The sequence below is a fragment of the Podarcis pityusensis genome, assembly GCF_964106645.2.
Source record: "Podarcis pityusensis genome assembly, chromosome: 14".
Lineage (NCBI taxonomy): Eukaryota > Metazoa > Chordata > Lepidosauria > Squamata > Lacertidae > Podarcis > Podarcis pityusensis.
Window position 1 is genome coordinate 15115284 of NC_138039.1, and position 14981 is coordinate 15130264.

The 14981-nt window shown below is 45.8% G+C and overlaps 1 protein-coding gene across 9 annotated transcripts in view; it reads left to right on the forward strand.

Moving 5' to 3' along the window:
- The window catches only part of ABCC6 (ATP binding cassette subfamily C member 6), a 41326-nt gene that overhangs the window by 22502 nt on the left and 3843 nt on the right, over window positions 1-14981 (forward strand). For 7 of the 9 annotated variants that reach the window (XR_013979581.1, XR_013979582.1, XR_013979583.1 and 4 more), the window contains 14 exons: window positions 741-810; window positions 1212-1338; window positions 2145-2321; window positions 3944-4111; window positions 5672-5852; window positions 6014-6074; window positions 7291-7381; window positions 7702-7909; window positions 9176-9486; window positions 9986-10185; window positions 11282-11408; window positions 12198-12299; window positions 14129-14275; window positions 14740-14898. Coding sequence is in view for 5 of the 9 variants with exons in the window: in XM_080981786.1 (XP_080837912.1) it covers window positions 741-810; window positions 1212-1338; window positions 2145-2321; window positions 3944-4111; window positions 5672-5852; window positions 6014-6074; window positions 7291-7381; window positions 7702-7909; window positions 9176-9486; window positions 9986-10185; window positions 11282-11408; window positions 12198-12299; window positions 14129-14275; window positions 14740-14898 (2129 nt within the window). In the remaining 4 variants the exon portion in view is untranslated. Of the gene's footprint in view, window positions 1-740; window positions 811-1211; window positions 1339-2144; window positions 2322-3943; window positions 4112-5671; window positions 5853-6013; window positions 6075-7290; window positions 7382-7701; window positions 7910-9175; window positions 9487-9985; window positions 10186-11281; window positions 11409-12197; window positions 12300-13078; window positions 13154-14128; window positions 14276-14739; window positions 14899-14981 lie in introns of those variants that run through there. The other 2 variants (XR_013979580.1, XM_080981788.1) reach the window with 2 other exon arrangements.

Here is a 14981-nt window from a genome sequence, read left to right on the forward strand (position 1 = left end):
CAGACCTGAGCTGGAATGTTTAAGAAGGCATTTATCTGAGAAAATGTGTAGTGAGTAAATAAGGTAGTGTAGGGAACCATACTCAGTCCTAGGGCCACATTCCCTCCTGGGCGACCTTTTGAGGGCCACATGCCAGGGGTGAGCAGGGCCAGGAGGGAAAGTGGGCAGAGCAACGGAAATAAATTTTACCTTCTGTACATAAAAAGAGCCTGCCGGATCAGCCAAGGGCCTGTCTAGTCCAGCATCCTGTTCTCACAGGTGCCCACGGGAAGCCCACAAGCAGGACTCCTGCAACTGGCATTCAGAAGCATTGCTGCCTCCCAACTGCGAAGGCAGAGCTACAGGAGGCAAAAGCCCTTACCAGACTTCTATACACCTTCCAGCCAGGGAGGAACATTCAGACAGGGTGTGAAACAGGGCCAGCTGAGGGGTGTGGCCTATAGAGAGAGGGTGTGGCCTATGGAGAGTGCCAGGGGCCAGATGGAGAGGCATAAAGGGTGCCACATTTGAGGCTCCCTGAAGTTCCCCATCTGTAAAATAAGGGGGAAATCAGATGTGTTTTGTTTATGATCTGGAAAGGCAAAATTCTTTTCCCTTTAATGCTCTCGACTTTCTATATTGTATCTAAGGTTAGCATATGTTCCCATTATAACAACCTCGCTTGTATAGCAAGTGATATAGAAAGCCACCAGTTGTGCCAAGACACATATAATAAGTGCTCCTCTGCCTTTCTTCCTCAGTGCAGGATTGTGTTATGGTAAGGGAAGGGACCTTCAGCTGGTGCAGAGAGAGCCCTCCCTGCCTTAAAAGGTAAATGGCCACGAGCAAATTGGGTCTTTTCTTCTAAAGATGAGCTCTTTTCCTGATTTCAATCTTGATTATGGATTGGGTTGGTGGACGGTCCACAAAAGCAAATGAACTGAGCTGTTGGGGTTTCTTAATCCTTCCAATAAACTGGTTGTGATTATGATCCGCCGCGATTCCTGCATTGCAAGGGGTTGGTCCAGATGACCATTGGGAGGTCTCTTCCAACTCTGCAGTTCTTTAATTCTGTACAACAGCACGCATCACCTCTGCCACCACCCCTCTCGGTTAGCTGACTTCCTAACAACAGAATTAACTCTTAAGTTGCACCCCAGATTATCTCTGCTGTTGCACTTCCAACAGCGTGTGCCAGATGCTCATGGGAGTATATGTTACCATCCACGCAGGATTAATCTAGCGATACCTCGGGGCAGTCTGTGCGCTGTGGTTGGCCAGGTCGGAGCGGGAAAATCCTCACTACTCTCAGCATTGCTTGGAGAGCTACACAAAAGAGAAGGCACTCTGGCTACGAAGGTAAAAGCTTCTTTTCCTCCCCTATCCTAAGCAAGCTTTTCGTTTTAGGTCACATCCACACTGTGCATTTAGAACACCTGGCTTCCCCCAAATAATATTGGGAACCAGAGGCGGAGCTAGCTGCTCTGGCACCCGGAGTGGTGCGCATGCTGTGCTCCGGGGGCAGGCCGATCCACCCATGGAGGCGGGGTGGCGAGCGTCCCAGGGGGGTGGCACGGCGATGTCACCCCCCCCCCAGGGATGACACCCGGGGCAGACCACACACCCCTCACCCCCCTTCCTCCACCAGTGCTGGAACTATAGTTGACCCCTTTCAGAACTACAGTTCCCAGAACCTTTAGATTACAGTTCCTGAGATTCTTTGGGGAAAGCCATATGCTTTAAATGTGTGTTCAACCTGCTTTAAATGTATTGTGTGTACGAGACCAGAGTCTAATGTATATATAGTTAACGGTAGCTGCTTTCTGAGCTACATCCTTTCTTACCCTCATTTTTTGAAAGCTGACGGCTCCAAGTACATGTTCCTCAACGGCTCCAAGTACATGTTCCTCAATCTTTTAGATTGCCAGCCTAGAAATCTCTCTCCCTGACCGTTTACATGCCGTCTTTTCCATCATCAACAAAGATGTTATGCTGATTTTTTAAAAAATGCATCCAAAGGGAATGAAAAGTGTTATTGTTTTTTTGTTTGTTTGTTTATTTAATGGGGGGGATTAAACTAGCATCCTACTGTAATTGGTTCTTAGATAGTGTGTGTTTGTCACCCATGCTGCATCTGGTGATCATCTCTTAATTTAATTTCACAGGGCACAGTAGCGTTTGTTCCCCAGAAACCCTGGATACAAAACATGTCAGTGGAAGACAATATCACATTTGGGCAGAAGATGGATAGGAGGTGGTACAACAGAGTGGTCGAAGCCTGTGCGCTGGAGCCGGACCTGGAGAGCTTCCCTGCTGGAAGTCAGACAGAAATCGGAGAGAAGGTTCTTGGTTCATTATTTGTCTGACCAAGAGTTAATTTTGAAAAATGATGATAATACCTGATTGTTTGGGATGTTCTACAGGTGTTTTAGTGCCCACCTTGAAATGAGACTCATTTTTTGTATTTTATAGTCCTATTGCGGTATGTGTTGCACGGTGTTCCATTTTGATTTTTATTATGTGCAATGTTGTTGTCAGGATGCTGCCAGCAGCTCCCGGCTGGTTGCCCAGGAAAATATATAAAGACAAGGAAAAGTTTTTTACAGTCCTTTTTTATTTCAGTCTTTACAGAGAGAGGCTATGAAACCCAGCCTCTTGGATAATGGTGTTGTCCCAAGTGAATCTCCACCCCACTCTCCATCTCCCACTCATTCGTCATTCTCATCATCTCTATGGGTGCTGCTACCTGCCCTCTGTCTTTGAGCTCTTTGCTCTCCTACTTTTAAGGCTCACCGGGTTCTGGGAGATGGAGAGTCTGGAATGCTTTCTAATGACAACGTGTCAGCCAGCTGTTGCTCTGGCTTCCCAACTTCCCCCTCATCTGCCTCTGAGCTGCAACCTCTCTCAAACCCTTGCTGTAAATCTATACTGTCTTCCTCGTCCTCTTCTAGGAAGGGTCCCTGACAGCTGTGGGTTTATCTTTGACAAAGTGAAAGTGGGGTGCAGGTTGTGACAGTATTTGCAGGAGCATAGAAGTGTATCCAGCTAAGCTCTACTTGGACCCATTGAAATGAAAGAACCTGAGTTAGGCATGCCTGCTAACTTCAGTGGGTCTACTCTGGGTCGGACTAGCAATGGATATAACCCATAGGAAGTTGCATTATATCGAGTCAGGTTTGTCTTGCTCAGTATTGTTTACACCAGGGGTAAACAAAAGATGTATTGGGATTTACTGTATTTTTCCGTGTATAAGACTAGGGTTTTTTTTACCAAATATTAGATTTAAAATTGGGGCTCGTCTTATACACAGGTAGTGCTGGGGGGTGTTTTCTTAATTTGGAGTCCCCAAAAATAGGGGGCATCTTATACATGGGGGCATCTTATACACGGAAAAATACAGCAATTTAAGGTAGATGCTGCAAGTAGTTGTGGGGGAAGAATTTGGGCTTGGCTCGCATTTCACTGCAAACTTATTTGTTTTGCACTTACCAAAACATTATGTGAGCCAAAAATGCAGCTTTTCTTCAAAAGCCTCACTTCTCCAAATTCTTGGATGCAGTTCTCCAGCCAAAGCACATATTGATGGAGATGCTTGGGATTTGTCTGCCTCTAAGTAGAACTAGGAATGTCCCCATCTGAAACCTTGGAGGGCCATGGCCAGTCATTGCAGACAATACTGAACTAGCTGGACTGATGGTCTGCTCTTTGCAAGGCAGCTTCTTACATGAAGCTGATGCTTGGATGGCCTGGCCTTGCATAGGATGGGTGTGTAAAGGCTGAGTTTCCTAAACCCAGAAGACTTTTCAGCACAATGCTTAAGTGATTTTCTAGCCAATCTGGGGTTTTGCAGATGCAGGAAAGTGGGAAAACCAATTTGAGCCTCACTTATGAAAAACCCTTTGCAGGAACTGTGTGATAAGGGATGGGTGTATGTATTGTGGATAACTTTTTTGTGTTGCAACAGGGCATAAACATTTCTGGAGGACAGAAGCAGAGGCTCAGTCTGGCTCGGGCTGTTTACAAGAAGGCTTCAATTTACCTTCTGGACGACCCCCTTTCTGCTGTGGATTCTCAGGTTGGCCAACACATTTTTGAGCAGGTCATTGGACCAAACGGCTTATTAAAAAACAAGGTACTAATTTCTCCCTCTCTCTTTAAGTCCAATATGGGTGCCTTTTCTTTCATGACTTTAAAGGATCCAGTATGTAGTCCTAAAATCATCCAGCTGAACATAAGGTCAGAGTTTCAAAAGAGGAACACAGCCATTTAGTACTAAAATGAAGAAGAAGGAGCGAAGTTAAACTAGAATCCGCTGTTTAATGGTGCTTGAAACTGGGCATAGAAGATATACACACACATAACGCAAACTGATGCATGCCTAATATAGTTTCTGAACGGTGCACATGAATTTTAATCTTAAGAATTGTTTTACTAGATCTAACCAAGAGACCATCTCATCCAGCATTTTGTCTCCCAACAGCCACCAGCTACTACAGTTCCCATCATCCTTGATCAATGACCATGTTGGTTGGGACTGATGGGAGTTGGAGTCCAAAATGTCTGGATGACACCAGTTTGGGGAAGGGTATTGTAGCAAGAGCAGACTGAAGCAAATTCTCCCTTCTTCCCTCTAGTTGGCACTTGACAAAGACAGAGGCCTTTTCAGTGGTGGCTCCCTACTTGGGGAATGCTCACCTGATGCCATCATTGTTTGTTTTTAGGTGCCAGACTTTTGATCTTTAATTGGGAGGGCAGTTAGATATGCCAATGGGCTTAGTGGTGCTCATCATTAAGTGGGATGTGTAGGATTCATTCTCTCTCTTTCTACACACACACACACACACACACACACACATTTGGGGGAGTACTTTAGGGGTTATATTCAACTAAGTTCTATTCAGAGCAACCCGTTGAAATGAATGAACATGACTAAGTTAGGTTCATTAATTTCAGTGGATCTTCTCCGAGTAAAACTAAGTTGAATACCGCCCCTCCCTGTCTTGTTTTATTGCTGTTTTAATATTTGATTTCATTGTTTCTCGTTTGATGACCTAAGTTGCTTTGAGACACTTTGCTGTAAAGGGTGACAAATAAAATTGATAAGTATTATTATTATCGTCATTACACCAACAACAGTGATGAATGCATTTGTTATACTTTGCTTGCCTTATACCGTATTGTGTCTTTGTATATTGGCCTTTTTTTTCCTATTTGTGTCTGTTACTGTTGGTCAGCGGGTGGTGCTGTGGTCTAAACCACAGAGCCTAGGGCTTGCCGATTGGAAGGTTGGCGGTTTGAATCCCCGCGATGGGGTGAGCTCCCGTTGCTCGGTCCCAGCTCCTGCCAACCTAGCAGTTCAAAAGCACGTCAAAGTGCAAGTAGATAAATAGGTATCGCTCCAGCAGGAAAGTGAATGGCGTTTCCATGTGCTGCTCTGGTTTCACCAGAAGCGGCTTAGTCATGCTGGCCACATGACCCGGAAAAACTGTCTGCGGACAAACGTCGGCTTCCTCAGCCAGTAAAGCGAGATGAGCGCCACAACCCGAGAGTCATTCGCAACTGGACTTAACTGTCAGGGGGGTCCTTTACCTCTACCTTTTACTATTGGCAGCAGGAAATCTTATTTGCATGGTACAGTGGAATCAAAGAGAACAGACACCACAAAATGATGGATTGTTTCTTTTCTTTCCAGACTCGTGTTCTAGTGACCAACACAATCCATATTTTGCCCAAAGTGGATAACATCATTGTTATAATGAACGGAACGATCTCTGAGAAAGGTTCTTACCATGAACTTCTGCAGAGACAATGGGCTTTTGCAGACTTCTTGAGGTCACACGACACAGATGAGAAAGAGGACCAGGATTTACAAGGTATTGCAAATCACAACGGATCATAATGCTTATGGGGCATCAGTAAAGAATCGGCCCCTGAAGTGTTTGTTAATTTCAGGCATTTCCCATGTTATTTTGGGAGCTATAGCAAAATCTGTCTCACACACATGCAGAAATTTTGAAACTTCTTAATTGCACAGGTACAGGAAGTGTTGAAATTGTCACCAAAGGACACATGGCCTGCCACGGAAAACTTGGAGGGTAAGTAATCGAGATAGTAAGTTATAGAAACTGCAAACCACACTTATCTGTGAGTAAGCTCCACTCAATGCAATGGGACTTACTTCTGAGTATCCATAGTTAGGATTGCAGCCTCACGTCACATCCACACATACATTTAACACACCCTTGTATCACTTAAACAGCCATGGCTTCCTACAAAGAGTCCTGGAAACCGTGTCTGTAAAGGCTGCTGTCCTCACAGAGCTGCAGTTCTCAGCACCCTTAATGAACTATTGTTTCCCAGGATTCTCCATGTTTTAAGTGTGTGGTGTAGATGTGACCTCAGTCATAAACGTGAGGCAATACCCGAAAGCTCTTTAAAGCTCAGCAAGAGCCCTTTCACTTATCTTAAGTATATTTTCACTCAGATGGTGCACAAGAGAATCCATGCTATTTTTTAAAGGGAGAAAATACCATTTGGGAAGTAGGGATCTTGGAGAATTCTGACAAGAATGGAAAAAGGAATAGAAATTGCCAGTGTTCACTTACCGTATTTTTCGCTCCATAAGGCGCACCTAGTTTTGGGAGGAGGAAAACAAGGAAAAAATATATTCTGAATCCTAGAAGCCAGAACAGTAAGAGGGATCTGGCTTCTGGGATAGCCGCGCGCAGCCTCTCCCGGGAAGTGGGATGAAGTCTCCCCCTGCCCAAAGAGGCTGCGCGCAGCTAAGGCAGAAGCCAGGAGAAGCGCTTTGCTGAAGGGGCACTGCGCAGCTTTCCATTTCTGCGCAATGCCATTCGCTCCATAACACACACTCACATTTCCCCTTACTTTTTAGGAGGAAAAAAGTGCATCTTATGGAGCGAAAAATACGGTATTTGTCCTGTATCCAGGGTGGAAATCAGTCTAGCAAATACATTGGGTATTTATGGTTATTGTTGCTACTCTTAGTCTGCAAAAGTTATGTCAGCGATGACATTTATCCCCATTTGCATTCCTTTTAATTGAAATGAATGGGGTGGGATAGCACAATGGCAATGAATTTTGCTGCAGTGGGCAGCAGAAGGCAAACTGCAGTGGAAAAGAAACAGGGCCGCATAGCTGGTATTCTGTCGGTGTACAGGGGCTTCCACCAACCCTATGAACCCTTAGCCAGTGGAATTTGAGAATAGGATTGTGCCCCAACTAAAGCTTTTTGGACTGTGATAACCCAGTACATGAAATCAACCCATCTTGCTGCTTCTTTCTATCGAGGTCTTACAAGTCTTTGGAAAAGAGAGGCAGTTACAAGGAAACAGATGGAGCAGAATACACGACGGAAGGCGAGAAACAGCAAACTGGGAGGGTAATTTGAAATGTATATAATTTATGTATATAAATGAATAGTTGTGTATAATAACACAGTTTTCTATCACAACTCTCTAGGAAAAGGGATTGATTGTTAGGCCACTCTGAGAAACATAGCTCTGGGCGGGGAACGGCAGGGGTCTCCTCTCAGCACCCTTAACAAACTACAGCTCCCAGGATTCTCTGGGAGAAGCCATGGCTGTTTGAAGTGGCATCGTAGTTTTTTTTAATGTGTGATGTCGATGTGTCCATAAAAGGCAGCTTCCTGTTTTCCTAGCTTAGCCAACCTGAGCTTTTTTATCCCATTTGTCTCTCTAGGCAAAGACTTCAGTCTACCTGACCTACCTGAGAGTGGCAGGGTCTTTCCTCTGGGCTTACATTCTAATTTTGTTTATCTGCCAACAAGCTGCATCCTTTTGCCAAGGTTACTGGCTCAGCCTGTGGGCCAATGACCCCGTTTACAACGGAACGCAGCCGCATACCGAGCTCCGAATCGGCGTTTACTTTTTCCTTGGATTCGCCCAAGGTTTGTTCAGCCCTGCAGTCTCCCTGGGTCCTTTCTGCAAATTCCTTGTGGCCCTTGAGGCTGCACTACTCAGCCCGTGAGACTTTTCCCAGGTCACTTCCCTCTTTCTCTGGTTATCAATGTCTCTGGTGTAATTTGATTGTTTTCTTTCATAGTATTTTGCTTTAATCTGCTATTGTGAGTGAAATATACTCAGAGTCCTGTAGTGATTTCATGCTCTCTATTGCGGCTTGTAAAACAGTGATTGAATTGCCCCCCAAACCTCAGGTTTTTATATACATTATTTACACAATGAGTCCCGTCTGATTGGCTGATTCTGCTTCCCCCCGGAGCCTGATTGGTCTTTTCCTGCAGGCCAATCAGTTGTTGCATTCTAGGATCCTACCAGCCTAATAAGCTGATTAACTTCCTCCTGGAGCCTGATTGGTCCATTCCTGCCAGCCAATCAGTTGTTGCATTCTAGGATCCTACTTGCCTACTGTTCTAGGATCCAAGCTTAGTACATAACAGTGAGCTAACTAGGAAGGCCCTCATTATCTTATCTATCTAGTTAACCAGCCCAGGCCATCTTAATATTGATAATAAAAGAAAGTATCTCTCATCTATTATTATCAATTTATTTATCCCCTTTGTATACAGTGGTACCTCGGGTTAAGTACTTAATTCGTTCTGGAGGTCCGTTCTTAACCTGAAACTGTTCTTAACCTGAAGCACCACTTTAGCTAATGGGGCCTCCTGCTGCCACCGCGCCGCCAGAGCACGATTTCTGTTCTCATCCTGAAGCAAAGTTCTTAACCTGAAGCACTATTTCTGGGTTAGCGGAGTGTGTAACCTGAAGCGTATGTAACCTGAGGTACCACTGTACTGCCTTTTCTTCCAAGGAGCTCAAGGTGGTGTGTGTGGTTTTCACTGCCTCATAGAATCATAGAAGAGCTGGAAGGAGCCACAAGGATCATCTAATCCAAGCGCCTGCCATGAGAAATCTTTCACCCAATGTGGGGCTTGAACCCACGACCCTGGGCTTGAGAGTCTCATGCTCTACCAACTGAGCTATCCCTCAGGTGTAAAACACAGTACCTCTCTGTCTCATACAGCCCTATTTCACCCTCACAACAACCCTGTGAGGTAGGTTGGGCTGAGAGACAATGACTGGCCCAAGGTCACCCCACTGAGCTACATGGCTGAGCGGGGATTCAAACCCTGGCCTCCCAGGCCATAGTTCAACACTCTTAACCGTTACGCCACACTGGCTCTCTTGCATTGCAGCCGTTGGGAAGTTTGGATCGATAGCCTCCGTCTTCTTGGCCGGGACGGTGGCCTCCCACGAGCTCTTCCGGAGGCTCCTACACGATGTCCTCCGGTTGCCGATGTCGTTCTTTGAACGGACGCCTAGCGGCGAGCTGCTCAACCGCTTCTCCAAAGAAATGGACGCCATTGATTCCATCATCCCAGACAAGCTGAAGTCCTTGCTGGGGTTCCTGTTCATTCTGCTAGAGATCTATGTGGTTATCGTCATGGCCACTCCGATAGCCGTGGTGGCTATAGTCCCCCTGACAGCCTTGTATGCTGTGTTCCAGGTACACATTAGCTCCCTCTGCCATGTTTGTGGGCCAGTTCATTGTTGTAATTAGGGGTGAATGTGCAACCTGCTCTCCTCATTAAAATACTATTATTTTACTTATACCCCACCTCTTGCCCAGAACCAGGACTCAAGGCAGTGTACAAAAATTAAAACAAACACAGGAAAAACAGAAAGCTTTAAAAAAACCACCCATAAAATATCATTATTATTTATTATTAAATTTGTTTGCTGCCCTATGCCCATAGATCTCAGTTCACAACACAGTGGCTGAACAGCAATAAGACTATATTGGAATTTAAACAATGACTTACTTTCCTGAGCCACTGTAATAGTAGACACTCTGCTTCAGTGTTCCTTTGCAGATGCTTTACTCTCACAATCCCTTGCTTGCTGGGTTTGATGGAAGTTGGAGTCCAACAAGGTCCAGAGGACCCCGGCTTGGGAAGGCCGCTCTGCTTCCGCGATGTGTCTTTCTTCTTCCTTCTGTCCCTCAGAGCTTCTTCGTCACCACCTCCTGCCAGCTGAAACGCCTGGAAGCTGCCAGCCGCTCGCCCATCTATTCCCACATTTCAGAGACCTTCCAAGGGAGTATTGTCATCCGTGCATACAAGGACCAGCGGCGTTTTATTCTGCAGAATGACCTTAAGGTGGACGAAAACCACAGGGCGTCTTTCCCGGCCGTGGTGGCCGACAGGTATGACGTTGCAGCTTTTGAGAAGGAAAGAGAATGCCATGGTCTGAGCTTTTACGGTTGGGCTCAGAATGGCTGTCCTCTTGGATGCGGGTGGCGCTGTGGTCTAAACCACTCTTGGGCTTGCCAATCGGAAGGTCGGCGGTTCAAATCCCCATGACGGGTTGAGCTCCCATTGCTATGTCCCAGTTCCCACCAACCTAGCTGTTCAAAAGCACACCAGTGCAAGTAGATAAATAGGTACTGCTGCAGCAGGAAGGTAAACGGCGTTTCCGTGCACTCTGGTTTCCGTCACGGTGTCCTGTTGCGCCAGAAGCAGTTTAGTCATGCTGGCCACATGACCCAGAAAGCTGTCTATGGGCAAACGCCGACTCCCTCGGCCTGAAAGCAAGATGAGCACCGCAACCCCACAGTTGCCTTTACTGGACTTAACCATCCAGGGATCATTTACCTTTACCCTCTTAGCACAGTACGCCTCTTGGTCTCCAGGCCCCAGAAAATGGCTGATTTTACAGTCCTGTGGCACAACACACATGGGTGGAAAACCTCAGGCCCAGGGGATGACAGTGGCCCTCCAGACCTCTCCATATGGCCCTCAGGACTGAGCTTTCTTCCCCCTGGGGGAAGGCCTTCGTCCAGTATACCTAAAAGAGCGTCTCCACCTCCATCGTTCTTCCTGGACACTGAGGTCCAGTGCCGAGGGCCTTCTGGCGTTTCTCTCACTGCAAGAAGCCAAGTTACAGGGAACCAGGCAGAGGGCCTTCTCAGTAGTGACACCTGCCCTGTGGAACGCCCTCCCTTCAGATGTTAAAGAGAAAAATAACTACCAAACTTTTAGAAGACATCTGAAGGCAGCCCTGTTTAGGGAAGCTTTTAATGTTTAATAGGTTATTGTATTTTAGTGTTTTGTTGGAAGCCGCCCAGAGTGGATGGGGAAACCCAGCCAGATGGGCGGGGTATAAATAATAAATTATTATAATTATTATTATTATTATGACTGGGGGCTCCCCAGCTGGTGCCTCCCACCATGCCTTTGCATCCAGCCAGTCTGTGACATGTGAGAACCAGGCACCATTCTCTGTCTCTTTTAAAATCCCAGGTGGCTTGCCACAAACACAGAATTCCTGGGGAATGGCATCGTCTTGTTTGCAGCTTTACTTGCTGTGGTGAACAAATCCCACCTCAGTCCAGGGATCGTGGGCTTTTCTGTTTCCTGTGCTCTGCAGGTAACCTGAACACATCACCATGTCCTTATCTGACAAAGAAAACAAGGTTGTTTGTTTGCTTTTGTTTAGCAAGAAGTGCACAGGAATCGGTTTGATGAGGCTCTTAGGATTTTGAGCTGTAGAGCATTATATTCACATGCTATACAATGCACTTTTTTGTGCCAATAAAGGAGATTGATTGATACTCACATAGAAGATGGAGCAGGCTTGTTTTCTGCTGCCCCAGAGGCTAGAACCCAAACCAATGTATTCAAATTCCAAGAAAGGAGTGGAATGGACTGCCTTGGAAGATGGTAGACGCTCCTTCATTGGAGGTTTTTAAACAGAGGTTTGGTGGCTTTCTCTCAGGAATTCTTTAGCTGTCAAAAGCAAGGTCTTTCCCTGTTCCTTGCCCCAAAATTAACTCAATGTATTGGTTATTAATCCTGTTAGCCTCGCTCCCTGGTTGTTTAGGCAAGGAATGATAAAAGTTAAAATGCAATTTCAAGGTGTGAGGGGTGCAGTTCCTCCTTATAAGGCCTGTATTTGCATTTTTAATTTTCGGTGTATTTTAATTTTATTATTTTATTATTGCATTTATATCCCACCCTTTTCTCCAAAGAGCTCAAGGTGAGCTTCATGGCCAGGTGGGGAATTCAAACCCTGGTCTCCCACGTCCTAAGTCCAACGTGCTAATCACTACACCACACTGGCTGTCCATAGGAGGAATGTGGATCCGGTACTACCTAATCCATCTCAGCTCCCTGTCATTTTGTGCTTCCCCCACCCCCCTACTCTCATTTTGTTCAGATTACCGGTGTTTTGAACTGGATGGTGCGCTCCTTAGCAGAAATGGATAACAACATTGTGTCTGTAGAGAGAGTGACTGATTACTCAATGACGCCCAAAGAGGTAAGTGATGGCATTCTCCTTCAGTTAATTCATGTAGGAAGCCCAAATGGGTGGATTGATGCATGGTGTGAGAAGAGGGGGGGGAAGCTCCCTCCAAGCTATGAGCTCCTACTTGGGGGGAAGAACGCTGTTGCTCTCAGGGCCTGTTTTGGGGCTTCTCATTGGTTGGCCACTGTGAGGAAAAGGTGCAAAGTTTTTGCCCTGATCAAGCTTGGCTTTCTCATGTTCTTAGCAATTGTGATCTGTCCTTCCAGCAACCCTCTGGGCAGAGAGAGAGAGAGAGCAGCAGGGAGGTCATAAGGGGGGCTGAGAAAAGGGTCAGTTCCTCCCATCTTTGGCTCCGGCCTTCTGGTGGAGGAGTAATTTGACTCGGCTTGCATTTAAAAGCAAACCTACCTAATGTAAACAGTATGTAAACCAAACCAGAGCTGTCCTTCAAAATTAAGCCTTCATTTTGCAATGTAGTTCTCCAGCCAAGGCACGTGTCCAAAAATGCATATATTATGTTAAAGTGGGCAGATAAATGCATATGTTACTGAAAACAACATACAAAACTGCATTATATTAGGAGAAAATACTTTGCGCGCACACACAAAAATACATTAGGCAGAATTGTTTAGGAAAAATGTACCTTTTGGGGAGAATCTTCACTATAATGCTGATGAAATAAATAAATAAGAAATGTAAAGGACCAAAAATTCAGATTGGAGAAAATGAGAAATGATGGATTTCTCCCTGAAAGAATGAGACCCTTGACAGAAAACTTCCCCATTCTTGCGGTAGAAGGCAGGGAGGAGCAAGAAAAACAGAACGAGCCTTCTTTAGTGGGAAAGAGAAAAGGAATTGCTTCACTCGTAAGTTAGCTCCATCGCCATCATTGCCTCTCTCTAAGGGAGAGAGGATCACACCTCCATAGCTTCTAAGTCTCTGAGATTCTGGGACTACATATTTCCTTCCATCCTTCCTTTCTTGGGATGCTGTCACCTTCATCATAATCATCTGTTAGATGTCTTTCATGCCTTTCAGGCATGGGCAGTGACAGCAATATTACAATACAATATTAAAAGCAGTTAGAATTTCTTGTCAACTTCTGGATATTGTTTTTTTCTTTGTTTCTCAAGCTTTAATAAAAATAGTTTGTTTTTTTTAAAAAAGAAACATTTCCAATCAGAAGAATAGGGTGGGCCAAAAGGCTATGGTGAAGAGGCATGTCTTCATCATCTGACAAAAGCTTTCCAGGGAAGGTGCCAGAGGAACCTCAGTGGGGTGGGAAATCCTCAGCTTAGGGTCCCTTTCCTAGACCTCCACCCTCCATGCATCCAAGAGAGGTGGAAATGCCAAGAGGGCCTCTTCTGCCTCCCCTAACACTGAGGGGGTCTGTAGGGAAGGAGGCAACCTTTCAGATATTTGTGGCCTATAAGCCAGCAGCTGTCTCTCCTGCCCCATCAGCCTCCATTTTCTCCTCCTCCCATGAAGCAAACGGAGCACGTTTAAAGGGCCTAACAGCCTTTTGTCTCACCCTCATTCACTCTGCACCTTTCCTTCCTGGCTGCAGCTGTTGGTTTGTCCAGCAAGGAAGGTGCTGGCTCAGGGTTGCGCACCTTCCGGCACGTTTGCACAGGGGCAACTAGCATGGTACTCTGTTTTCCTACTACTAGCTCTCTGAGCCAAACGTGGCTCAGAAGAAAATTGGTGTCAGCCCATCCGCTTAACCCTAAAACCACAGGATTTAAAGCCCTACTATAGCAACCCTTTTGTAGTTGCTCGGTTTCACAGCTGTTTGAGACCTGATGTTTTTGAGCTTGAGGTGCCACTGTGTCTCTGTCCAGGCTCCCTGGACTTTGGACAATCACCTCCTGCATGAGAACTGGCCCACTGAAGGGAAGATTGAATTCAAAGGCTACAGCTTGCGATACAGGCCAGGCTTAGAATTAGCTGTGGAGAACATCAACCTCAAGATCAATGGACGAGAAAAGGTAAGGCTTATGGGTGCTTATGACATCTTAAGTAGTTGGAGGGAGGTGTGTTTATTGGGTAAGCGCAACTCAAGAAGAAATAGCATCCTTTCCAAAGAGAGGATGTGGGAAAAGGTGTTATATGAAGCTGATCTTTTCCCACTTTGCTGGTTTGAGGTCCAATCCAGACATCCTTTTGATTGTGCATTCAGGATGATTTGTGCTCACGATGGTGACCCTGTTTTCGTGTCTGCAAAAGTTTTGGGATGGGCATACTGCTTCATTTCCATTCGGTGCATGTCCCGCAAATTCCTGCTGAAATCCTGCAACTTGTTTTCCTACGTGTGACTGTGATGTTTGAAAAATGTCTTGTAGGAATAAAAGCAGCATTGGCAAAGATGCAGCACAAATCCAAGCTTTTGGCTGACTTTGCTTTTCACGGCTCTGCTACCTCTCTTGCATCTCAAAGCTCTCTTATCTCTTAGGTTGGCATAGCTGGAAGAACAGGGGCCGGGAAGTCTTCCCTAGCCATGGGACTTCTGAGGCTAGTCGAAGCTGCTGCGGGAGAGATTGTGATTGATGGGACCAATATTGCCCTTTTGGGTCTGCACGACCTGAGAAGCAAGGTTGCCATTATCCCACAGGTATGAAGCTGCTTCCTGGTGGCAGTGATCAGTTTGTTTATTACTGTAATAGGATTTCTAACCCTCCCTTCACCATAAGATCC